Source organism: Macaca nemestrina, chromosome 2, assembly GCF_043159975.1.
Source record: "Macaca nemestrina isolate mMacNem1 chromosome 2, mMacNem.hap1, whole genome shotgun sequence".
NCBI classification, from domain to species: domain Eukaryota; kingdom Metazoa; phylum Chordata; class Mammalia; order Primates; family Cercopithecidae; genus Macaca; species Macaca nemestrina.
In genome coordinates, this window is record NC_092126.1 from 150,178,398 (window position 1) to 150,203,439 (window position 25,042).

A 25,042-nucleotide genomic window follows, 5' to 3' on the forward strand; every position below is an offset into this window, starting at 1 on the left:
GCTCTGTCGCCCAGGCTGGAGTGCAGTGGCCGGATCTCAGCTCACTGCAAGCTCTGCCTCCCGGGTTTACGCCATTCTCCTGCCTCAGCCTCCCGAGTAGCTGGTATTACAAGCGCCCGCCACCTCGCCCAGCTAGTTTTTTGTATTTTTTAGTAGAGACGGAGTTTCACCGTGTTAGCCAGGATGATCTCGATCTCCTGACCTCGTGATCCGCCCGTCTCGGCCTCCCAAAGTGCTGGGATTACAGGCTTGAGCCACCGCGCCTGGCCCAAGTGCGTTTTCTAACGTGTAAATTTGATCATATAACTCTTCTACTTAAAACCCTTCTAAGGTTCCTGTTGACTTCAGGATAACGTTGAAACTACTTAGCTTGGCATTTGAGGTCTGTTCCGTTCTGGTTCCTGTCCATCACTAGCCTCATTTTATATTTCCCAAGATACATCCTGTGCTCTGGCTACCCCTGTGTCCTCCAAATGCCACATGCTTTCCCCCCATCTCTCTGCCTTCAGATATCTCTCTGTCTCCCTTCTGTCACCTGGCAGCTGCCTCACCTACCCTTCTGATTCATCATCCCAGGATGCACTGGCTGGCTGATTGCACCATTTCATGTCTCTCTTCTGTGTTCTGGTAGCAGCCTCCCTGCTAGCACTGACTGGTCTCCAAAGTAATTGTTGATTCACTTTTCTGCCTGCCCCATATCCCCAGCCTGTCAGCAACTTTAGCACTGAATCTTGTTTGTCCCCACTCTGCATCCTCAACATTTAGTGCAATGCTGGACACTTAAGAGACACATGATGCGAGAATGCTGAGAGGAGAGAGACAGAATTGTGAACTGGTATGAAAATTAAAGAAGGCTTTTGCCGGGGGCAGGGTCGAACCCTAGAGAAATAATTTCTAGACATCATTTTCAGTGGTTCTTGCTTTTATTGCATTAACCTCATTCACTCTCTTTAGCATAATGCCAGTTTCCCTTTGAGCCACGACATTTCCTTGAAGGTTTTCACCCTCTTTTTTCAAAAATAGGCATTCTTTTCTGTATGAATTCCTGCACTTGTGCTCTGGCTTCATGTTTTACTCGATTCTGCCCCCTCCTCCTCCCACCAGCACTTTGTTCCCTAAAAAGTCACTGCTTCTCTTTGAGCCCTGTGTCCTCATGTGTAGGATGGAGAAATATTGGAATCCCTCTGAGTTTCTCTCTTCCACCTGTTTCTCTTCTGGGTTATCTCATTGTGCCTACAATGCCAGAAACCATTTCCTCCCAAGTAATTCAGTTTCTCCCACTAGCCTGAACCTCCCTCTGGACCCCGGGCCACATTATCCAGCTGCCTGCTTGCCTCCTTCTGCATCTTATAATCTTTATCCCAAGGCTGGTCCTTTTCTGGCTTCACTGGCTCAGAATGATGCTGCCTCTATCCAGTCACACGAGCCAGAAATCTGGTCATCCTACCAGACAGCTGTCTTCCCACTGCCACCCCTGCGTCTTGTGGATTTCATGTCCTGAATGTCTCTCAGCCCTTCTGCCACCACCTCAATCTCTGCTGTACTGCAGCAGCTTCCTAACAAGCCTCCTTGTATCTACTCTGGGCTTCTCCAGTTCATTCCCACATCATCCCCACAGTTTTCTTTAGAAAAGCAGATCTGATCATGTCCCTATCATAATGAAACACCTGAATGTCTTCTTCCCTGTGCTCTAAGAATAGGGGCTAAATTCTTTCATATGGCCTACAAGAGTCTGTGTGGCCTGGCCCCTGTGGGCATCCAGCCCCAAGTCATTCCACGTTCCCTGCCACAGGGCTTTTGCATGCACCTTTTGCCTGGAACTCTCTTCTCTCTCCTTTCTCCACGTCTACCTTTCCCTCCCCCAACCTCCCCTTTGCTCTGTTAAGTGCCCACTCTTTCAAGGAAACCCTTCCCTGACCTCTATAAAAAGGTGTATTCCTTCTGTTGCAAGCTCTCATATCACTGTGTATCCCTTCTTTTTTCTTCTTTTCTTTTCTTTCTTTCTTTTTTTTTGAGATGGAGTTTCATTCTTTGTTGCCCAGGCTGGAGTGCAACGATCTTGGCTCACTGCAACCACCGCCTCCAGGGTTCAAGTGATTCTCCTGCCTCAGCCTCCCAAGTAACTGGGATTACAGGCATATGCCACCACACCTGGCTCATTGTTTTATTTTTAGTAGAGACGGGGTTTCGCCATGATGGCCAGGCCAGTCTCAACTCCTGACCTCAGGTGATCCACCCACCTCAGCCTCCCAAAGTGCTGGGATTACAGGTGTGAGCCACCACACCTGGTCCATAATTTTACATTTTCTTGAGTGATCTTTGATTAATATATTTTTCTCCCATTTAAATGTAAGCTCTACCAGGACAGGTACCCTATCTTTGATTTCCCACCATTGTGTCTGCATCCCATAGCAGAATGCCTGGTGTGTAAAATGCAATGGAAGGATGAATTCATGCGTAAATGAGTTGTGAAGACTGGAGATTGCTCATGAGAACCACCTGGTCAGTGTCTGGCATACAGTAGGCCTTCAGTGAGTAGAGGGTAGCTCTTAGTATTAGTTCATTGTAGGTGTTCTCTTGGATGTGAGCATTCTATTGTCTGGTTAAGGCCATGTGGTTTATAAAGGCTTTCCCAAATTGTCTGCACACCTCAATTTATGTCTAATGAGTTACACACATGGTTACTGGAGTGACAGGAGACAGAATACAGGGGAGGTATATGATCTGCGTGGCTGATTCAGAGCAGGGGTTCTTAATTTGCAGTAGGGTGCAAATGCATAATGTCTCAGAAGGTTTTGGAAGCAGTGGATCCTCACCCCAGAAAAATACACATCTACATGCAGTTCTGCTTCTATTGTCAGAGATGCACAGAGCACTGAGACTCTCGGAGGCCCTGGCTTGGAGGAAGATTAAGGAAAAGACAGGAGTTAGCCTGCTTAGCAGGGAGCCTGTGGATTGTTAAGGTCAGGAGGTGAATGAGTCCTCTTTGTTCCAAGTCAGAGTAGGAGCTTTGCATGTGGAGGTACTGTTCACTTGTGTGTGAAGCCTTGGCTGACTATGAGAGAGTGGGTACCTGCCCCTGAAGAGGACACATTGCCAGCCACCGACAGCAGGGACTGCCATGGTCTCAGTTTTGACTGTGTGCCCAGCATGCAGCTGGTCACTCATACATGCTATTACTTATCCTTACACACCCTGCAAAGTGAGTAGTGTTGTCTGCATTTTACAGAGAATGGAAAAGAGACTAGGGAATGGAAGCCTCTTCACATGTGAATGATCTTACTTCCTACAGTCAGAATGCTTCCTGTAGTGAAAAAGGAAGCAGCCATTTTTTTCTGCTCAGCTCACAGTGTGTTGGGGTAGAGTAGGAAGGCTAGGCTTCAGTTCCCAACAGCTTAATGGGCCGAATCCTCTGAGCCTTAGTTTCCTTAGTGTGTATAAGCATACAGTAACGACACCCCCTTCCTTGTAGGTGGCTGGGAGAACTAAGAGTCATTAAGTTTCACTCACATGTTCTAATTGTTCCCACTGTATTTTCTTAGAACGTTTTTCAGTTTTCATTTTCAAAGGAAAATTTTCTTTGGATTAACCCCAGTTTCCAGCTATTCCATAAAAATGGAGTTTTAAGGTCCCGAGTCACACAGCCCACTCTGCCTTTACCAAAGGAAGGCACAAGAGAAGTCTGTCCTGAGATTGGCAGGATTGCCAGTTCAGCAGCCCCTGGGACATCCAAGAAAGTTATACCAGTTCACTAATGGTACCATCTTTAAATGAAAGCTCAAAAGCAAATGTGACTGCGATTGGTTTCATCTCACTTCTTGGGTGATGTATAGTTCTTACTGTGATTGCTTAGTGCTAGAGTTCTTTGTCACTTATAGTTAAAAAATACCTGTTATAACCCAATATGTCTTTGTGCACACATGCACACATATAACAAACAAGACTTTTGCAAAATAATGCTTTCCTTTATTCTGTTATATCTTTTTGAAAAATTCTAGTCGTGACCCAGTAAATTATTTAAGAATTGCAAATAGCTCACCACCTGCAGTTTGAAAAATGCTTTGTGACCATTTTCTGACCATTTTGGGAATCCTGGCAAATAAATGAACTGTACTAGGTGAGGTTCCATTCATTAGTTTTATTTCCAGCTGTATCTCTCTGTTTTTAAAATGTCACAAAGGTTTTCAGCTATTATTTTACGTTTTCAAATTTTTTTAATATACAGACTTTTTGTATACTTCTTCTAATCTTGTGTATTTTTTAAAACTAAGATTGTACAGTATTTTGTTTTATTGTAGCATTTTAGCATAATAGTGTTATATTCATCAACATCCTTTTGAATGGATGTATGAGAGTATTTTTGCCAAGGTTTTGACTTTTAGATTTCTCATAATTTCTTCACTATTGGGACTGCTTTGTGCATCAAATTTTTCCTCTCTCTTTTTCCTCTCCTTATCCCCTGTATTTTTAATTATTTCTATAGAAAAGATGTCTAGATGTAGAATTACTGTGTTACAGAGTTTGAGGCTGGGTGTGGTGGCTCATGCCTGTAATCCCAGCACTCTGGGGGACCGAGGTAAGAGGGTTGCTTGAGACCAGGACCAGCATGGGCAACATAGCAGGACTCTGTCTCTACAAAAAAATTTAAAAATTAGCTAGGTGTGGTGGCACACACTTGTAGTCCAAGATACTCTGAAGGCTGAGGCAGGAGGATTCCTTGAACCCAGGAATTTGAGTCTGCAGTGAACTGTGATTGTGTCACTGCACTCTATCCGGGTAACTGAATGAAACTGTCAAAAAAAAAAAAGTTTGAACATTTTAAGGTTTATAATCAGCGGTGTGCTGATAAATGTTTAACAACCAGCTCTTGTGAGGTGGGAAGAGTCCTGATTTTGTAGTGTTTTCTTACTTGTGTGATATCAGTACTCCCACCATGGCCAATTTCAAGCTATCAGTGTGAAGTCCTGGAATGCCGAGTTGGGGAGAGACATTAACAGTTGGCTCCCAGAAGCCTGTCTGGGCCAACTCCAACACACCACTGCTTATGATAAATGTTTCCCCAAGACCCTGCCAGCTTCCCTCCTACCAGCTGTGTACCCTTACCAGGATCAGATGTTATAGTATTGTACACATGTGTTAGGTTGAAATTGGGCCTTAAATTCTTCTCTCAATGAAATGTGGATTCCACATTTTGCTACAACAGATCATCATCTTTCAGGCCAGTTCTTATGATTACGTTAAAAATAGCTCCTGACATTGTCCCATTGCCAATCTTTTAGGAAAGGTTGCTTGACTCTTCTACTTCATTCAGAGCAGTTATTGAAGATTGAATATTTGGGAAATGTTGTGTAATTTCAACAACATTAGCCTTTAATTCTAGGGCTTTAAAATCTATGGACAAGAGCAATAGCCAAGGAGCAACAATTTATATGCTATTAGTTGGGCTCTTTCTTCACTTAGTGATCTCTCCACATCTTGGCAGCTGTCTGTGACTTTGAAGTGCATTAGGTATTTCAATTTTTCCCCCATACTTTAAAAATGTGTAATCTCCTTTGTGCATTTCCTGTTACATCAAGTGTTTGAGTTATAAAGACAGCCATTTGTTAGATTAGCATGTTTTATGGGATCATTGTGGAAAATGTTCTTACTGGAGACAAGCAAGTTGGCAATTTTGCCCTCTTTCTCACAGTGTACTTTTTCGGCAAATTGCTTGGCAGACTGATCATGACTGAATCATTTCAATGAATTATATGCTCTCAGCCAAGTAGAAAGGAACATTCATTTCATAAAGTTTCTAAACAAAGTTTTTCTTCAGTTACGTTGTGCTTCTTTCTGCTGATTTGTATTACAAAAGGAAGTGATTTGCCCAAGTTTGCACAATTAATTTGTGGCAAAGCCAGTTCTAAAACCAGAACTCCTAGTCAGTGATTATTTATGAAAAACGTTTTTTAAAAAATTCTGTTTAACCATAGCATAAGCTGGCTTACCTAGCATTGTGCCAACGAATCATTCCTCCAACGATTAAGATAGATTCTGAGTTGATTCCTAAAGCACTTGAAGATTTTGGAGTCACTTTTGAATCATCAAAGAAAGATTAAATGATGTTCAGCATAGTGTTAAATGGATTTTGTCATTTTCCTATTCGATGCCTGCCTTCTGCACTTATGCCTCATATAGGTAGGAAAGTTACCTTAAAGCATTTTCAAGCTGACCTGCTTTTATGGGTAAGTGGTAGATTTTTCTCCTTAACAGATCATTCCTGCTCTCTATAGCCCATGTTAGGTCAGGTTGCTCTAAGAAACTTATTTGTAGTCTTTTATGCTCAAAAAAAGATTTTTTTTCACTATTCTACCCCATTGCCTTTGCCTTAGGATAAGAAATATGCTTATTCTTTGAAATTAGGCATCCACGTGTAGCATCTAACATAATATTCTAATTTATATAATTTAGATATCATTTAGTCCCAACTCTACATTTGCACATGATAAAACCCAGACCCCAAGAATATTTGATAGACCAGAACTTATCCCTTTCTTTTCTTTGCTAATTAAGAAAAGATAACCTTGAAACTGAAGATAGCTAACTACCTACAGTCACATGCCACATGATGTTTCGGTCAACAATAGACCACATATTCAGCAGTGGTTCCATAAGATTATAATAATGTATTTTTACTATACCTTCTCTGTGTTTAGATTTGTTCAGATACACAAATACCATTGTGTTAACAGTTACCTACAGTATTCAGTATGGTCACATGCTCTCCAGGTTTCTAGCCTAGGAACAACAAGCTATACCAGGTAGCTCAGTTGTGGTGTAGTAGGCTATACAATCTAGGTTTGTGTAAGAACACCCTGTGATGTTAGTATGACGGTGAAATTGCCTAACAATGCATTTCTCAGAGTGCATCCCCATCATTAAGCAATGACTGTTGTGGTGATGGATTGGATTGGACAAAGAGGTCAATGAAGTTACTGCAAGAGAGTGTATTTATGTTGTTTTTGTAGTTACCATTTGTTGAGTGCTGGCCTCATTCTGTTTCTGTGCTAAGTACAGTTAAAAATTATCCTATAGGCCAGGCGTGGTGACTCATGCATGTAATCACAGCACTTTGGGAGGCCCAGGTGGGCAGATCACCTGAGGTCCGGAGTTCGTGACCAGCCTGACCAACATGATGAAATCCCATCTCTACTAAAAATACAAAATTAGCCAGGCGTGGTGGCACATGCTTGTAATCCCAGCTACTCGGGAGGCTGAGACAGGAGAATTGCTTGAACCCAGGAGGCGGAGGTTATGGTGAGCTGAGATCGTGCCATTGCATTCCAGCCTGGGCAACAGGAGCAAAACTCCATCTCAAAAAAAAAAAAAAAAAAAAAAAAAAAAATTATCCTATAGTTGAGAAAATTAAGGCATAGAGAAGTTAAGTAAATTGCTCAAGGTTACACAAGAGCAAGTGATCCAGAATGTTTGATTAAGGGCCCAGGTTTATGAAGTCATTTGAAAATTGCAACTCAATGTTTCTGTAGGAATGGCATTTTCTAGATTGATACTGCCTGGATTCTTCCTAGGTAACCCATTTAATAGCCTTTGTGTGTTTTTTTTTTGTTTGTTTTTCCTTTGCTGGTTTGAATAGCCTTTAGATACTCTGTCAGATTGAGCTTTGATATAGTCTGTGTTGTTTTGTGACCTATAGGATATTTTCTTCTTACATATTCTCTAAAGTTCTATGATTCTAGAGCCCGAAGAAATCCTTTGAGATGAAAGGTTCAACCCCCTCATCTTGCAGGAGAGGAAGGAACTTCCCCCGATGTCTTAGAATCAGTTAGCTGCAGAATTAAAACACATACCTGCTGACTGTTCAGCAAGTGCATTTTTCACTGCATCAGGCCGTTTTCTAATTCTAAGCTGTTGCAGTGTTTTGGAAGTAGAAATGCTAGTTTCTCCCTTCTCCCCCTTTTTACACTGGATGGAGTTATAAATGCTTTTCCTTTCTTCCTTTTTCTTTCTTTCTTTTTTTTTTTTTTGAGACGGAGTCTCGCTGTGTTGCCCAGGCTGGAGTGCAGTGGCGAGATCTTGGCTCACTGCAACCTCTGCCTCCCAGGTTCACGCCATTCTCCTACCTCAGCCTCCCAAGTAGCTGGGACTACAGGCGCCCGCCACCATGCCCAACTAATTTTTTTGTATGTTTAGTAGAGACAGGATTTTACCGTGTTAGCCAGGATGGTCTCAATCTCCTGACCTCGTGATCTGCCCGCCTTGGCCTCCCAAAGTGCTGGGATTACAGGTGTGAGCCACTGCGCCTGGCCTAGAGTTATAAATGCTTTTTATAAATAAAAGCAGTGTGAAATTGATGCGATGATTGCTAAATAAATGTAGTTTGTCTGGCAGACGCTATCTGTCGTAATTGGCAGAGGGGAACAAAATAAAAAGATGTCCCTGATGGAAGAGTAGCAAATGGGGTGGCCACATGAACCAGAAGAGCTCAAGGAAGACAACTTCTTAATTTGGTGGAAGCCCTAGACTGGAAATCTTGTTCTCAGAGTTCTCTTGCTTCTCATTGGAAGCCCTCTTTTTTTTTTTCATCTTACTTTCACATTCTCACCTAGGAGAATCCCAGGGTTAAAATGCCATGAGACCCTGTATTGTTGAGAGAGGAAAGAAGGAAGGAAAAGGAACTTGCTGAGATGCTGCATCACGGTTTTGTATAGAAGTTTCAGGTCTGTGTCACTCAGGCATCACTTTTCCCCCTCTAGCTGCCTCCCAGGATCCCTGCTCAAAATCTTTGCAGAGGAGGAGTCCATGTATTCAAGCCTGGAGAAATTTACTAGTCTGTCATCTATTCAATAGATACTTGCTGACTATCAGGCACTGTGCTTAGGTAACTAGAAATGGAAAGATGAATACACTGCTCCTGCCTTCACAGAGAGTTCTAAACCAGCAAGACATCAAACATAAAATGCATCCTGTGTTTTCTTTATTCTAAAATGCTTGTTTCTCCATATTTTAATTTTTCTAAAGTCAGGAATTTCTTACAATTGTGTATATTTATGCAGTGAACCCTCTTTTAAGCAAATACTCATTTTCTTCTTTTGACTCTAGACAGCTAGTGCTAAGATGATAGTGTACACGAGAATCACATGCAGTAGTCACTGGACATGCAGGTATTGGTGGTACCTAGAGAGGTCTGGGATCAGATTGAGCGTGTGTATGTGTGTGGGTAGGGTGTTGTGCAAGTTCATCAAGCTTCTAGGCAATTCTGATGCAGGTGGTCTGTGCCGGACTATACTTTGAGAAACTGCTGCAGACAATCAAGAAGTTTGTAACCTGCACATTAGAATCACCTGAGGATCTTTTCAAATAACCAATACTCAAGCCAAACTCCAGATCAATTAAACCAGAACTTCTGGAGGTGGGACGCAGGCAGCAGTATTTTTGATAGCTCCGCAGGTGATACCCAAGAATCTTCAAGTGTGAGACCCATGGCTATTAGAAGGTTGAGGAAGAACAGTGCTTCTGAAACTTCCCTGGGTGTATTAATCACCTGGGTTCTTATTAAAATGCAAGCTCTGATTCAGCAGGTCTAGGTGGAGACCTGGGATTCTGCTTTTCTGAAGGCTCCCAGGGAAGGCTGATGCATGCATGCTGCTGGGGCATGAACCACATTTTGAGGAGCATGGGAAGATGTAGAGCCAGTTCAGAGTTTTCAAGATAATGACAGTTCAGAGATGTTTTCTTTTGTCTATAAGAGCACCCTCTCTAATATGCCCCAAATTGGAGTGCATGGAGTGGACCAGCCGCATCAGAATAATTCAGGAACCTGGTACAGTTAAAGATACAGATTGCTGGGCTCACCACTGGAGATTCTGAGTCTATCACCAATAATGATATTAGTAGCACTATGTATGTGCTGGACTTTTCATATTTAGTATCAGCTCATTTAATCCTCACTACAGCTCTATGAAATAAGTAATATATTATTTCCTCCATGATTAAACTGTAGCTTGGAGGGTTGAGTACTTTTCCCTAGGCCTCATTTAGTAAGAGACTACTCAGTGTAGTAAGCTCTATTTTTACTAGATACTGTAAACCTTAGATGCTGAAACCTTATCTCTGTGGAAAAGGAAATCTCAAATAAAGGTATTTCCTGAAAGGATGACCATAGCTATGAACATATTTGTATTAAATTAAATATGAATCTATTTGCGTTTAAGAAATGAACATGCATTTAGACAAAAAATGCTTCAATTTTAGGAATAAGAAAATTGTATATAACAGAAAAGGTAGCAAATATTTTAAAGAGTCTTTGAAATAATACAGTAATTATCTGATAAGACCATAGTAAAATTCATTTTCAGAGATTGAGCAGATTAAGACTACTTAATTGTCCTTCAAAAGGAAATAGAAAAAGTTTGGTACATCAATACAATGGAATGCCATTCAGCCATGACTCACAATGGTTGTAGAACATTTACTGGCATGGAAGACAGTTCATAATACAATAAGAGATATAAAACAATATTTAGGCCAGGCACAGTGACTCATGCCTGCAATCCCAACACTTTGGGAGGATAAAGCCAGTGGATCACTTGAGACCAGGAGTTCGAGACCAACCTGGCCAACATGGTGTAACCCCATCTCTACTGAAAAAATACAAAAAATTAGCAGGGCATGGTAGCACACGCCTGTCTGTTGTCCCAGGAACTAGAGAGGCTGAGGCACTAGAACTGCTTGAATCCCTTGAGGTGGAGGTTGCAGTGAGCCGAGATCATGCCACTGCACTCCAGCCTGGGTATAGAGTGAGACTTTGTCTCAAAACAACAACAACAAAGACAGTATTTACAGCATCATCCCATGTTTGTTTCAAAGTCCTAGTAATTAAAATATATTTATGCAAAGAACAAGTTTATGGGCAATTATATACCAAGATGTTAATAGTTCTCTCAGGATAGTGGGGTTATAGATATTCTTCTGAATATTAGTTAAGCTCCTACTTTGTGGCTGATACTATACCAAGCATTGTGGGAAATAAAAGGGAGTGTTTAGGGTGATTCCATCCTTACAGAACTAACTGGATCTAGATTTAACAAAATCGTGTCAGCCGTGTTTTCATTTAACCCATGTTATGCTTATGAAGGAAACCTATGGGTCAATTTATGGTTCTCTGCCAGCAATTTCTCTCCCTCACCCCTACTCACTGTACATCCTTCCTTCCTTTCTTCCACCCATTTATCCATCCATCTACTTTGTTATTCAAAAACATTCACCGAGTGTCTGCTCTGTATTTATGAACTGATCGTGGAGAGATGAAAAAGATACTCTCTGCTCTCCAGATGCTCTTTGTCTTCCTTTTTTTAAAAATAAACTTTATTTTGGGATAATTTTAGATTTACAGAAGATAGTGGCAAAGACAATACAGAGAATTACCATATACCTTCACCTGGTTTCAGTTTTCCCTAATGTTGTCACATTATATCACCACGTTTCATTAGTCAAAACTAAGAAGCCAGAATTTTTACATTACAATTAACTCAACTCTAGACATTTCCAGTTTCACCAGTTTTTTCCTATAATACCCTCTTTCTGTTTAGGATCCAGTCCAGGATACCACATTGCAGTTCGTTGTCATGTCTCCTCCTTAGTTTCCTGTGATCTGTAATTGTTTCTCAGGCTTTCTTTGATTTTTTTGATGACCTTGACATTTTTGAGGAGTACTAATTAGTTATTTTTATAGAATGTCCCTTAATTTGCATTTGTCTGATGTTTTCTTGTGATTAGACTGGGGTTATTACGGGGTTTTGGAAAGAATACCACAGAGTGAAGTACCGTTATCATCTGATAATCCACGTGACATCCTTGGTAATGTTAAATTGATTACTTGGTTAAGGTAATATTTGCCAGGTTTCTCCACTGTAAAGTTACTGTTTTTTTCTTTGGAAGTAAATCACTAATTCCAGCTACCTTTAAGGAGGGGAAGGGTTAAATTTTGCTTCTGAAGAGGGCAGTATTTGCATATATTGTTTGGAAATTTTCTTTAAGGAAGACTTGTCCCTTCACATTTATTCCATTCTTTATTTATATCAATGTGGACTCATAGATACTTATTTTATACTTTGGGTTATAATTCAACATCATATTATTTATATTGTTGTACAAATTGTGCCAGCCTTGGCCATTGAGAACTCTTTCAGTTGGTGCCTGTATCCCCTTGGCATGCCCCAATTCATTTGTTTTTTGAGTACCTCCTTTCCTGGTATTATAAGATGCTCCAAGCTTCTCTTGTATTTTCCCTGCCTGAGCCCTAGAATTAACCATGTGTCCAAGGAGCCCTGATTTCTTTTCTTGGAGAATGGTATTTAGAAGTCAGTATCTGGGTGCTGGATGCTCATTGTCTTTGAAAGGAAGGAGACAGAAAAATGAAAAATGTTATATACAAGGTTCAAAGAGCTATGGAAGCAGCAAGGACAGGTCAACTACTTCTGCCAGGAGAAGACTTCACTGAAGAAATGGTATTTTAAATTGAGTAGAGTTTTCCAGATGAAGATCAGGATTGGAGTGGGATGGGAAGGGGAAGGGAGGAAATATATGTTAGCAAAATCAAGGGTAACTGGCTGTTTAACTTGATCTGATTGTAGGCTTACATTAGTAGTAGCCCTTCTTTGATTTTCTCATTGCATAAAAATGAGTCAGTTTCACAGATTATATTTCTTTGTTTACAAGAGGATTTTCTCTGCAAGCCCTCTTGACTGTCCTCCTTCATTCCCCATCTTCCTTCTAGTCTTTTTTCCTTCTAAATGTATTTAGCTCCTACTTTCTGCCAGGCCCAATGCAAGGCACAGGGATGCAGACAAGAATTTGATAACCCCTGCCATCAAGAAGTTCTGTAGTCCAGTGTGAGATCCTGTGGCTTTCTTCTCCTCCCCTTAGCCCTTTACCAGATGTCTAATTTTTAAGGCTTTGCAGAAAGCATAAAAGAAACAAAGAGGAAGTATGAGCAGCATCTGTATTGTGAAGCTGAGATGATACTTGACTCACTCAGAAAGTCTTTTTTGTTCACAGATAACAATTGGTGTATATGATCCCTGTAACTTAGCCCAGTACCCTGGATGGCCTTTGAGGAATTTTTTGGTCCTAGCAGCCCACAGATGGTATTTACAAGAGTGTGTGTTTGTCTGTCTGTCTGTCTGCCTTTGTCAGTATGTGTTTTACAATGTGTCTGTTTCTATTTGTATCTCTGTTTTCCTAAATGTTTTTTTTTTTTTTTCCATTTTGGGCATGGAAATCAGGTAATCAATAAATCAGTCATAACCCAATTTCCATACTAGTGAACCTTAAGCAGGTCTGTTAGGGACCTGCATATTCTGATCATTCTGTGCTAAAGATGTTTTAGCGTATGGTAGAGTTGGTAGCCAGAGGTCCTGACACAAATTCTGTAGCCCTCCCTTCTAGCTGTCTGGGTTTCTTTCAGATAGGATTTTTCTACTGCTATCATTCTCCATTTTTTCTTTTTTTTTTTTTTTTTTTTGAGACGGAGTCTCACGCTGTTGCCCAGGCTGGAGTGCAGTGGCGCGATCTCGGCTCACTGCAAGCTCCGCCTCCTGGGTTCACGCCATTCTCCTGCCTCAGCCTCCTGAGTAGCTGGGACTACAGGTGCCCACCACCGCGCCCGGCTAATTTTTTGTATTTTTAGTAGAGACGGGGTTTCACTGTGGTCTCGATCTCCTGACCTTGTGATCCGCCCGCCTCGGCCTCCCAAAGTGCTGGGATTACAGGCTTGAGCCACCGCGCCCGGCCTCTCCATTTTTTCTTAACCCTAAAACAATTAAAACAGAGGATATCTTAAAAGCCAATATATATTCGAAAAGATGCCCAACATCATGTCATTAAGGAAATAAAAATTAAAACCATAATGAGATGCTACTACATATCCACCAAAAGTATTTAACAAAAACGTCCATACCAAGTGTTGTCGAAGATGTGGAGCAAATATGGCTGGAAAAATGTTGGGCAGTATCTACCAAAATTAAAAATATCTATGGCTTAGCAATGTTACTCTCAAGTATATTACTCACTGAAATACATACATAGATAGAAGCAAAACACATATACAAGAATGTTTACTGAAGCATTATGCTCAATAACTAAAAACTGGGAATAGTCCACATGTTCTTCAATAGTGAAATGAATAATAAATTTTAGTATATCCCTTACGATGAAATGCTGTATTACAATGAATCTGAGTGAACTATTAATACAGAAATCAACATGAATGAATTTTAAAAACATATTATTAAGTGAAATAAGTTGGACCTAAAATAATATGTACTCTATGATTCCATTTATGTAAAGTTAAAATAGGCAAAACCAATATATGGACTTAGAGTAGTTGTTACTTTTGAGAGAAGGCATGAGACAGCCTTCTTTATACTTGGGATTTGTGTAATGTGTCTGCTTTACTTAAATAAAAATGTTTATTTAAAAAATGAAGATAGATAAATTATAGATTGTGCTCTTAGGGAGACAATCCACAATTATCCAGGTGGTAAGTCTACACAGTGCAAATGGGCTTCCTAACTACTGACTGAAGTGCTACTGCTTGATATGGAAGTTCATATTTGGAGAGCGGAGGGAACCAAAAGAACCCACGTCTTAAAGAGTTTTTTCCTAAATGTCTTGTGAGCATTTTTTCCTTGCATTTAAAATATTTATTTGTCAGAATTATTTATGTGCAATATGACTGTAATATAAAATTCACCTAGAAGGAAATCACAGCCAATTCATTGTTCAGCCTCTAAACACTTGGACAGAGGAACCGTATATGAATATGTACAAAAGAGTTAAGGCCATCTCCTGTGGGTATCAGAGAGGCATAATTACAATGCATTGAATTCTCTCCAACTGGTTTGCTGAAGCTCTTATGTGAGCTTTTTCTTTTCCTTCCTTTAAAAAAAAATAATAAATAAATAAAAATCCGGGCATGACAACAGGAGTAGCAGTTTCCAGTCTGTTGAAGTTCTTTGCTTCCGTGACCGTACCATGCAGGGGGCGCGAGACGTTGCCCACAGCATCATCTTCGAAGTGAAGCTTCCAGAAATGGCATTTAGCCCAGGTAATTTGCCGGTCTTTGAAAATGCATATAATTATCATTTATCAGAAACAGAACCAGGTTTACTTTCTTTTCATCCCTTCACAATGGCACAAGAAAGGAAGAGAAAAGTACAACTTGTACCTCTTTGCCAATGTAGACACCTACTTCGAACAGAGGGCACGCTCTGCTATTCAGACTGGAACAAAGGCAAAGATTGTGACCAGGAAATTTTCTCTAGGCAGTTTTTTCAGTCTTCAGTTCCCCTCTGCTCCGCCTGTTTTCAATTTTACTTTTGTTTAACACAAAATCTTTATTCCTGTCCATTCTTAAAGGAAGGATGAAGTATTAATGCACTTAAATATTTATTTGTTAGATGTGTTAGATGTATGTGATCCTGTTCTCCATATAGCAAACCAGTCAGCAAAAATGCCGTTTCTCCTTCCACATTTAATATCTTCATTTGATCCTTATGTGACAACTATCAGCTTTTATCCCCATTTTCTAAATTCAGAAACTTAGAGACATTTTATCTATAGAGAGATATATGTGTGTGTGTATATATATACATATATATTTTTTTACTTATGTCACAGAGATGGAATACATACTCAAGTTTGAGTAAAATAAGGATATAATGCCCAGCTCCGGAAATATTTCTTATCAGGAATCCATGTCCTGTGTCAAAGTCAGAGCACAATGTCTGGCACATCGTAGGTGCTTTATAAATGTTATGTAAATTTCCTAGCTCACATAAAGCCCCGCACTTTTATACTTCTTGCCAAAATAATTCCTCATCTTTATGTGATTTGTATGCTTTTGAGAGCACTTTCACAACATATATTATTATTATTATTTTTGAGGCAGAGTCTAGCTTTGTCACCCAGGCTGGAGTGCAGTGGCATGATCTCGACTCACTGCAGCCTCCACCTCCCAGGTTCAAGTGATTCTCCTGCCTTGACCTCCCAAGAAGCTGGGATTACAGGAGCCCGCCACCAGGCCCTGCTAATTTTTGTATTTTTAGTAGAGACAGGTTTCACCATGTTGGTCAGACCGGTCTTGAACTCCTGACCTCAAGTGATCCACCCACCTTGGCCTCCCAAAGTGCTGGGATTACAGGTGTGAGTCACCGAGCCTGGCCTCACATGTATTATTTAACTTGTTGTTCCTCACACCATCCTGATGGTTCCAAGGCACATTTCTTTCCTTATGCCATAGATATGCCTTAAAATGTGTGTGTGTGATGGGGGAGGTGGTGTCAAAATCTCTTTCAAGGCTGGGTGTGGTGGGTCATGCCTGTAATCCCAGCACTTTGGGAGGCTGAGGCAGGTGGATCATCTGAGGTCAGGAGTTCGAGATTGGCCTGACCAACAAGGCGAAACCCTGTCTCTACTAAAAATACGAAAATGAGTCAGGTGTGGTGGCGGGCGTCTGTAATTCCAGCTACTCAGGAGGCTGAGGCGGGAGAATCACTTGAACTTGGGAGGTGGAGGTGTAGTGAGCCTATTGCGCTGCTGCACTCTAGCCTGGGTGACAGAGCAAGACCCTGTCTCAAAAAAAAAAAAAATCTCTTCTGAGATATCTTTTCTAGAGTGCTAAAGTCAAAAGGATTCAGGACTGGCTCACATGACATTTTTTCAGCAGTTCTGTGCTCTAACATGGATATCTTTACAGACTTCTCTGAAAGATTGACAGAGTACTTCCGTTTGATCAAAGGACGATGCTGCTTTTCAGTTTAGAGCCTTTGCTGTTCTGCTGTCTTTAGATATTTGCATTGGATGTAGCACCCTCTTCTGGCAAATTATAAAATAGCTCCTGTGTAATGTTAATTTACATGCTGTACCTTCGTTTTATTAAACCACACTTAAAGATAGTCACAGGGGTATCCAATCTTTTGGCTTCCCTTGGCCACACTGGAAGAAGAATTGTCTTGGACCACACATAAAATACACTAACACTAACAATAGCTGATGAGAAAAAAAAAAGCAAAAAAATCTCGTAATGTTTTAAGGAAGTTTATGAATTTGTGTTGGGCCACATTCAAAGCCGTCCTGGGCCGCGGGTTGGATAAACGTGGTCTTGGGGAATGAGGTGAGAGTTAACTAAAAAGTAATGTGGGTCTGGTCTGTGTGTCTGACAAGCTGCCAGGCACCTTCCATGAGGCAATCACTTAATTCTGCCAACCACTCTGTGGAGAGGCAGTTTTCTTTACACTTTATGACACAGTCACTGAGTTATTCTTACATCCTACTCTCTATGATAACGCTCATGCTTGATGATGCTGACCTTTTTTTTAATCTTTTTTTGAGATGGAGTCTTGCCCTGCCACTTGAGGCTTGAGTGCCGGTTCGCTTGTTGGCCAGGCTCGAACCCTTGACCTCGTGATCCGCCAGCCTCAGCCTCCCGAAGTGCTGGGATTACAGGAGTGAGCCACTATGCCCAGTCACTTTTTTTTTTGGAGACAGAGTCTCGCTCTGTCGCCTAGACTGGAGTGCAGTGGCAGGATCTCAGCTCACTGCAACCTCTGCCTCTGGGGTTCAAGCAATTCTCCTGCCTTAGCCTCCTGAGTAGCTGGGACTGCAGGTGCACACTGCCACACCTGGCTATTTTTTTGTGTTTAGTTGAGATGGGGTTTCACCATGTACCCAGGCTGGTCTTGAACTCCTGAGCTCAGGCAATCTGCCTGCCTCAGCCTCCCAAGGTGCTAGGATTACAGGCGTGAGCCACCGTGCCCAGCTGATGCTGACATTTAAACCTAGAAACCACACCTTACATTTCCATCTGAAAAAGGTTTTCTGACATCCAATAATGCCTTTAACATATCTTCTTTATGCCTGATATTTAATGTAGATTATTTAGCTTAGGAAAGGCAAATGAATTTCCTGTTTTTCATGTAAATTAATATGTTCCCTCTTAGCTGTAAATAAAACTTTATGGTAAATACAGCTTTATAAAGAATTTTTCTATATCATAATGTAAACTGAAAATATAAGTATGGTTGTACTTTTCAGTACTTTTAAGACATCCCATAGTTGCCATGGTAATGGTATAAGGAGTATTATTTTAAATTATTTTATTTTATTTTATTTTTTGAGACAGGGTCTCAACCTGTCACCCAGGCTGGAGTGCAGTGGCAAAATCATAGCTCACTGTAGCCTTGACCTCCCAGGCTCAAACCATCCCCCCAGCTTAGCCTCCCGAGTAGCTGGGACTACAGGGATGTGCCACCACACCTGACTAATTTTTGTATTTTTTGCAGAGACAGGGTTTCACTAGGTTGCCCAGGCTGGTCTTGAACTCCTGGGCTCAAGCAATCCTCTAGCCTCAGCCACCCAAAGTGCTGGGACTACAGCTGTGAGCTACCTTGCGCAGTCATGGAGTATTATTTTAAATATCCTATGTCTTCTTTTGCTTCCTCATGGTGTGTTACAGCTCTGGCACCTGGTGGAGGAAGATGGCAGACACTGCTGAGGGTAGAGATTCCATCATCTTAACTCTGGTTTTTCCTGTGCTCCTCCTGCTTGCCCACTATGGGAGACAGGCCCCAATTTTTCCCTAAAAAATATTTTCTTGGCCAGTCGCGGTTGCTCACGCCTGTAATCCCAGCATTTTGGGAGGCCAGGGCAGGCAGATCATGAGGTCAAGAGATCGAGACCATCCTGGCCAACGTGGTGAAACCCCGTCTCTCTACTAAAAATATAAAAATTAGCTAGGCATGGTGGCGCGCACCTGTAGTCCCAGTTACTCAGGAGGCTGAGGCAGGAGAATTGCTTGAACCCGGGAGGCAGAGGTTTTAGTGAGCCAAGATAAGTGCCACTTTACTCCAGCCTGGCAAGAGAGCAAGACTCTGTCTCAAAAAACATATATATATGTTCATATATATTTTTATATGTATTATATATTTATCATTTAATTTGGTGTAGGTCTTATTGGTATAGATTATATGGAGGCAGGTATGGTAAATACTATTGCCATATGTGGTATTTTTTTCATTATTAAGTTTAAGGAGCATCTGATTTTCTTAGAAATGGCTATAGCCTTTATTATTATTTTTTTTTTTTTGAGAGATGAGGTCTTCTTATGTTGCCCAGGCTGGCCTTGAACTCCTGAGCCAAATCCTTCCTCCTGCAATCTTTCCTCCTGCCTTAGCCACCCAAGTAGCTGGGACTACAGACATGAGCCCAGCATCTGTTACCTTTTGAGTATAGAGAGCTTTTAATTGAAATTATGTTTTATTTTTGTCTAATAATTTCTTACCTGTAACAAGAGAAAACCTAGGCTGGAGTTATGGATGACAGTACTAGGCTATGATTCTGTAGTTCTTGTCAAGTTCCTGTGCTATGTATCAGAGACACATTAAAAAAAAAAACAAAAAAAACTTGTATTTTCCGTTCAGGGTATATGTGGTTTGTTATATAGGTAAACTTGTTTCACAGGGGTTTGTTGTACCGATTATTTGATCACCCAGGTACTAATACCTAGTACCTAGTATTTTTTCTGATCCTCTCCCTTCTCCCACCCTTCACCCTCAAGTAGGCCCCAGTGTCTGTTGTTCCCCTTTGTGTCCATGAGTTCTCATCATTTAGCTCCTACTTATAACTAAGAACATGCAATATTTGGTTTCTGTTCCTGCACTAGTTTGCTAAGGATAATGACCTCAAGCTCCATCCATGTTCCTGCAAAAAACATGATCTCATTCTTTTTTGTGGCCGCATAGTATTTCATGGTGTATGTGTACCACATTTTCTTTATCTAGTCTGTCACTGATGGGCATTTAAACTGATTCCATGTCTTTGCTGTTGAGAGACACATTTTTAATTCAATCTAAGAATAGTAATAAAATCAAACAAAATATCAATTAGTAGCAGGTGGGAACTGTTTCTTTTCCCCACAGAAAAACAATTCTGAAGTCTTAATCTCTTTATGAAACTCAAATCTGACTGGGTGTGGTGGCCCATGCCTGTAATCGAAGCTGCTCCGGAGGCTGAAGCTGGAGGATCACTTGAGCCCAGGAGTTAAAGAATAGCTTCAGCAACATAGCAAGACCCTGTCTCAAACAAGAAAACTCTATTTTTTAAGTTTTAATTTTTCATGGCATTAAAAAATACTGCATTAGAGTGCCCAATTTAAAATGGGGAAGGACGTTTGCTTTCTGGCTTCTTGCTGTGAATGATACCCCCAGCCAAACTGGGGCCCAAGTAGCTTTCAAGGATAATTGGCCCTATGGTTTCTCATTGGTCATCCTATCCCAGAAACAAAAGATCGTGTAAAGGGAATCTCAATACCTTCTATGTCCCATAATTATATTTGGCAATACTATTTTTTTTTTTTTAATTTCAAAAGCTAAAAAGTTTCCCAAGGAAAGGAAAATTGCGATCTTGATAGAAATTCAAAAGTAGGAGAATGGACAAAGAAAACCAGTGTACAGGCTGGGTGTGGTAACTCACGCCTGTAATCCCAGCACTTTGGGAGGCTGAGGCGGGTGAATCACGAGCTCAGGAGATGGAGATCATCCTGGCTAACACGGTGAAGCACCATCTCTACTAAAAATACAAAAAATTAGCCAGGTGTGGTGGCGGGCGCCTGTAGTCCCAGCTACTCAGGAGGCTGATGCAGGAGAATGGCGGGAACCCAGGAGGCAGAGCTTGCAGTGAGCCAAAATCGTGCCACTGCACTCCAGCCTGGGCGACAGAGCAAGACTCTGTCTCAAAAAAAAAAAAAAAAAAAAAGGAAAAAACCAGCGTACAATTAGAAACAAAATTAAAATTCCCCCTCCCAGTCCCATACATCTTAATTTCAAGTCAAGGAGTTTCTGTTCCTGCAGAGTCTGTTGCTTAAGGCAGACTGGAGATGATGCTGGAAGTGTAGGCTGTGGCGGGGTGAATTTCTTGCTTAGGAGTTTAGGGAGCAGCATAGGTCCTGAGATGTAGGGAGCCCAAGAGGGTGGGTGGATCCACTAGCAAGATTTACAAGGCTGTGGTTCCACCAAGGCAAGCAGAGCTTTCATTAACATGAGAAGGACGCAGGCGTGTCCTACAAAGCAATTGAGATGTTTAAGAGAATTTTGCAACAGTAGAATAGAGCAGTGTTTCCTTTGAGATTGTAATTGGTATGCAGGGAAATGAAGGGAGATATCGAGAGCCATGTAAGTTCGGGAAACACAAAGCCAAATCAAATCACGTGGGTTCTGTACTGCAGGTTTCTCAGAGCTTTTATCTCCCTCATGTGCCATGTGAATGGCCAGGCTTGAGTGGTATTGGGGGGCTGGAGATAGAAGATAGATATAAGTATAGAAGCATTTCCCAAGTCTGTTTAGCTACAGGATCCTTATCCTCTGAGATTATTGAATAGGACACACTTTGGGAACTGCTAGAATTGGAGTTAATTGAGTTACAGAGGCTTCCATAGCAGGGATTAAAAGGGCAGCGGGGAAGGGAGAAGTAAGGGAAGGGAAAGTTCTGAATGGATAAAGATGAGCTTAAAGGAAAGGGCAACTTAATCAAAGGACAGTCACCTTGGACTATGATCTGCTCACAAGTGCAGTGACAGAAAGGCTGAGCAGGGGGACATGGTAAGGATGAGCAACAGAAGGTACATACTGAATTTAAAGATTCAGATCCCAATAGGAACTTCAGTGAAGGTGTGGTGCAGTTACATTGGCTTGGCTTGCTTAGATAGAAGCCTCAGTGGGGTTATACCTACCCCAGATAAGACTGTCTTTTTTTCTTTTTCTTTTTTTTTTTTTTCCCAGCAACTTCCAGTAACAGTGAAAGTTGAGGCACCTTGGGCCAGAGTTGAGGACTATTTCAGAAGCTCCTGTACAGGAAGATTGCTTGGGTTTGATGGTCCCTAAACAAGACTCCCAGTAGTTGAGAAAGATGGGGAGGCAACTGTAGCAAGTCCATGGAAATTCAGGCCCTCAGGTCTCTTTTAGAAAGAAGCAAACCAAAAGCTTGTCAATGCATGGGCCATTATGAATGTCGATCCTTTCTATACAAGGTTGCTGCTTGATCTGTTTGTTTTTATTCTTCCCTCCTTCATTAAGCTTTGTGTTTTATTTGCCTTAAGATTGTCCTAAAGCAGTTGGATGGGAAAAGAACCAGAAAGGAGGCATGGGACCAAGGATGGTGAACCTCAGTGAATGTATGGACCCTAAAAGGTAGATTTGGGAAGCTGTTTTCTCCAGTCAGGCTTGTTGTAACCCAGACACACACCAAGTTCTGTCAGGCCAACACAATGTTGTGTAATTCAGCCCAGGGGGTGCCAGTCATGCTGCCATGTGTTATCCTGCTCTTTAATTGAAGTTTGGTTGTGAGAATTAATATTAACAATGCATATCCTGAAGGGCAGACTGTTCATCTGTTCTAGACATTTTAAATTTTGTTCTTTCAAGCTCATGCTCTCAGACCACCAGTGTACCTGTACTGTCTTTCAGTCCTTTATGCATTGTCCTCTGGCTTGGTCCTATTGGCTCACTTCTCCCTGTGCCCCAGACGGAGTCTTGCTCTGCACAGGCTGGAATACAAGGGTGTGATCTCTGCTCACTGCAAGCTCCGCCTCCTGGGTTCAAGCGATTCTCCTGCCTCAGCCTCCTGAGTAGCTGGGATTACAGGCACACGCCACCACACCCAGCTAATTTTTTGTATTTTATAGGGACAGGGTTTCACTGTGTTGCCCAGGCTGGTCTTGAACTCCTGACCTCGTGATCCACCTGCCTCGGCCTCCCAAAGTGCTGGGATTACAGGCATGAGCCACCACGCCCAGCCCTTATTGGCCCACTTTGAAGGATATTAGAAGAATTATTTCATGGAAACCACTATTGTATTTAAGGGCGAATCTGAGTGCACTCTTTTTGTTTGTTTGTTTGTTTGAGACAGTTTCGCTCCTGTTGCCCAGGCTGGAGTGCAATGGCATGATCTCGGCTCACTGCAACCTCCACCTCCCGGGTTCAAGCGAATCTCCTGCCTCAGCCTCCTGAGTAGCTGGGATTACAGGTGCCTGCCACCACACCCAGCTAATTTTTGTATTTTTGGTAGAGACAGGGTTTCACCATGTTGGCTAGGCTGGTCTCGAACTCTTGACCTCAGGTGATCCACCCGCTTCGGCCTCCCAAAGTGCTGAGATTACAGGGGTGAGCCACTGCCTGGCCTGAGTGCATTCTTTATTAAGGAGATATGAGAGAAATTTCTGTTTTCAGTACTAGGAAAAACTTTCCTCTTAATCAAATGGTGTGTTCTTATTCGTGGACACCATGATTCCTATAACCAGTCATGCTCTTCCCTTTTCACCTTGGCTGCTGGAACTCAGTATCAAATTTGTGGCCCCCTCATTGCAGAGGACTCCAACAGCATGCTGCTGGGGGGAACCTTTCTCCTCCCTGCTTACCCTCCAGCTTCATTTTCTTTTTCATTTGATCCCAATTTCCTTATTATTTCTTATTTTTTCACATAGCCACTTGAAATCTTTCAGAACAAGATTATTGCACAAATGAGAGACTGAATAAGTAAATCTCTCCTTTTCTAGGTTAGCTGAGTCATCAGTGGATCTAAATCTCAAACTGATGTGTTGGAGATTGGTTCCTACTTTAGACTTGGACAAGGTTGTGTCTGTCAAATGTCTGCTGCTTGGAGCCGGCACCTTGGGTTGCAATGTAGCTAGGACGTTGATGGTAAGTAGGAGGTGGGGGGTGCAAATGGCACCTTTGAAATTGTAGCTTCTCTTCTTGTTTTACTCTTCATGATTGCCTTCCATCTCCCAGCTCTCCATCCCCTCCATCTCTCCCTCCCTTCCTTTTTCCTTTTCTTATCTTTTTAAGTGTAAAAGAAATACAAGCTTTTATCATCAGATAGAAACAGAAAGTCCTCCACACCCATCGCAAGTCCCATTTCCTGTTAAGCTGACTTTGTAGATTAGTATGCAGCCTGTTTCCCAGATGTTATTGTAGACATATCTAAATATAGAGAAATGTTTATCTTTGCTGATATTTATTTATATTTATGAAAATTAGATCATAGCATACTATCTATAACAGGTTTTTATTTTTAACTAGATAGAAAAATGACTGTGGCTACCTTTCTGTGTTTCCATAGTATGTATATATGGTATTTTGTTGTATGACTATGTTCTTTATTTAATCAATTTCAGGTTACTTTCTATTTTTTTCTATTAGATACTGTTCTCTATTAGAGAACATTTTTATACTTGTATGTTTATTCATCCATATGATTTTTTTTTATTTTAGGAGGAAAGCCCTAGTCATAGAATTGCTATGTTAGAGAGAGTTTAGAATTTGAATGTAAATATTTTATTTATGTTTGTCATTAATTTTTTTTTTTTTTTTTTGAGACAAAGCCTCACTCTGTCACCCAGGCCGGAGTGCAGTGGCATGATCTCAGCTCACTGCAACCTCCGCCTCCTGAGTTCAGCGATTCTCCTGCCTCAACTTCCTGAGTAGCTGGGACTACAGGTGTACACCACTACACCTGGCTAATTTTTGTATTTTTAGTAGAGACAGGGTTTTGCCATGTTGTCCAGGTTGGTCTTGAACTCTTGCCCTCAAGTGATCTGCCTGCCTTGGCCTCCCAAAGTGCTGGGTTTACAAGTGTGAGCCACCACGCCTGGTCAAAATTTTTTTTCTTTTTTTTTTTTTTTTTTTTTTTTTTTTTTTTTTTTTTTTTTTTTGAGACGGAGTCTCACGCTGTTGCCCAGGCTGGAGTGCAGTGGCGCGATCTCGGCTCACTGCAAGCTCCGCCTCCCGGGTTCCCGCCATTCTCCTGCCTCAGCCTCCTGAGTAGCTGGGACTACAGGCGCCCGCCACCGCGCCCGGCTAATTTTTTGTATTTTTAGTAGAGACGGGGTTTCACTGTGGTCTCGATCTCCTGACCTTGTGATCCGCCCGCCTCGGCCTCCCAAAGTGCTGGGATTACAGGCTTGAGCCACCGCGCCCGGCCAAAATTTTTT

The 25,042-nt window shown here is 41.6% G+C and overlaps 1 protein-coding gene across 7 annotated transcripts in view; it reads left to right on the plus strand.

Moving 5' to 3' along the window:
• Positions 1-25,042, plus strand: part of LOC105477709 (autophagy related 7) — a 267,730-nt gene that overhangs the window by 41,087 nt on the left and 201,601 nt on the right. For 5 of the 7 annotated variants that reach the window (XM_024791463.2, XM_071092219.1, XM_024791464.2 and 2 more), the window contains exons 8-11: positions 13,057-13,145; positions 14,985-15,106; positions 22,151-22,241; positions 23,606-23,750. The exons of 1 other annotated variant lie outside the window; for it this stretch is intronic. In XM_024791463.2, the coding sequence (XP_024647231.1) occupies positions 13,057-13,145; positions 14,985-15,106; positions 22,151-22,241; positions 23,606-23,750 (447 nt within the window). The remainder of the gene's footprint in view (positions 1-13,056; positions 13,146-14,984; positions 15,107-22,150; positions 22,242-23,605; positions 23,751-25,042) is intronic. One more of the 7 variants, XM_071092221.1, reaches the window with a different exon arrangement.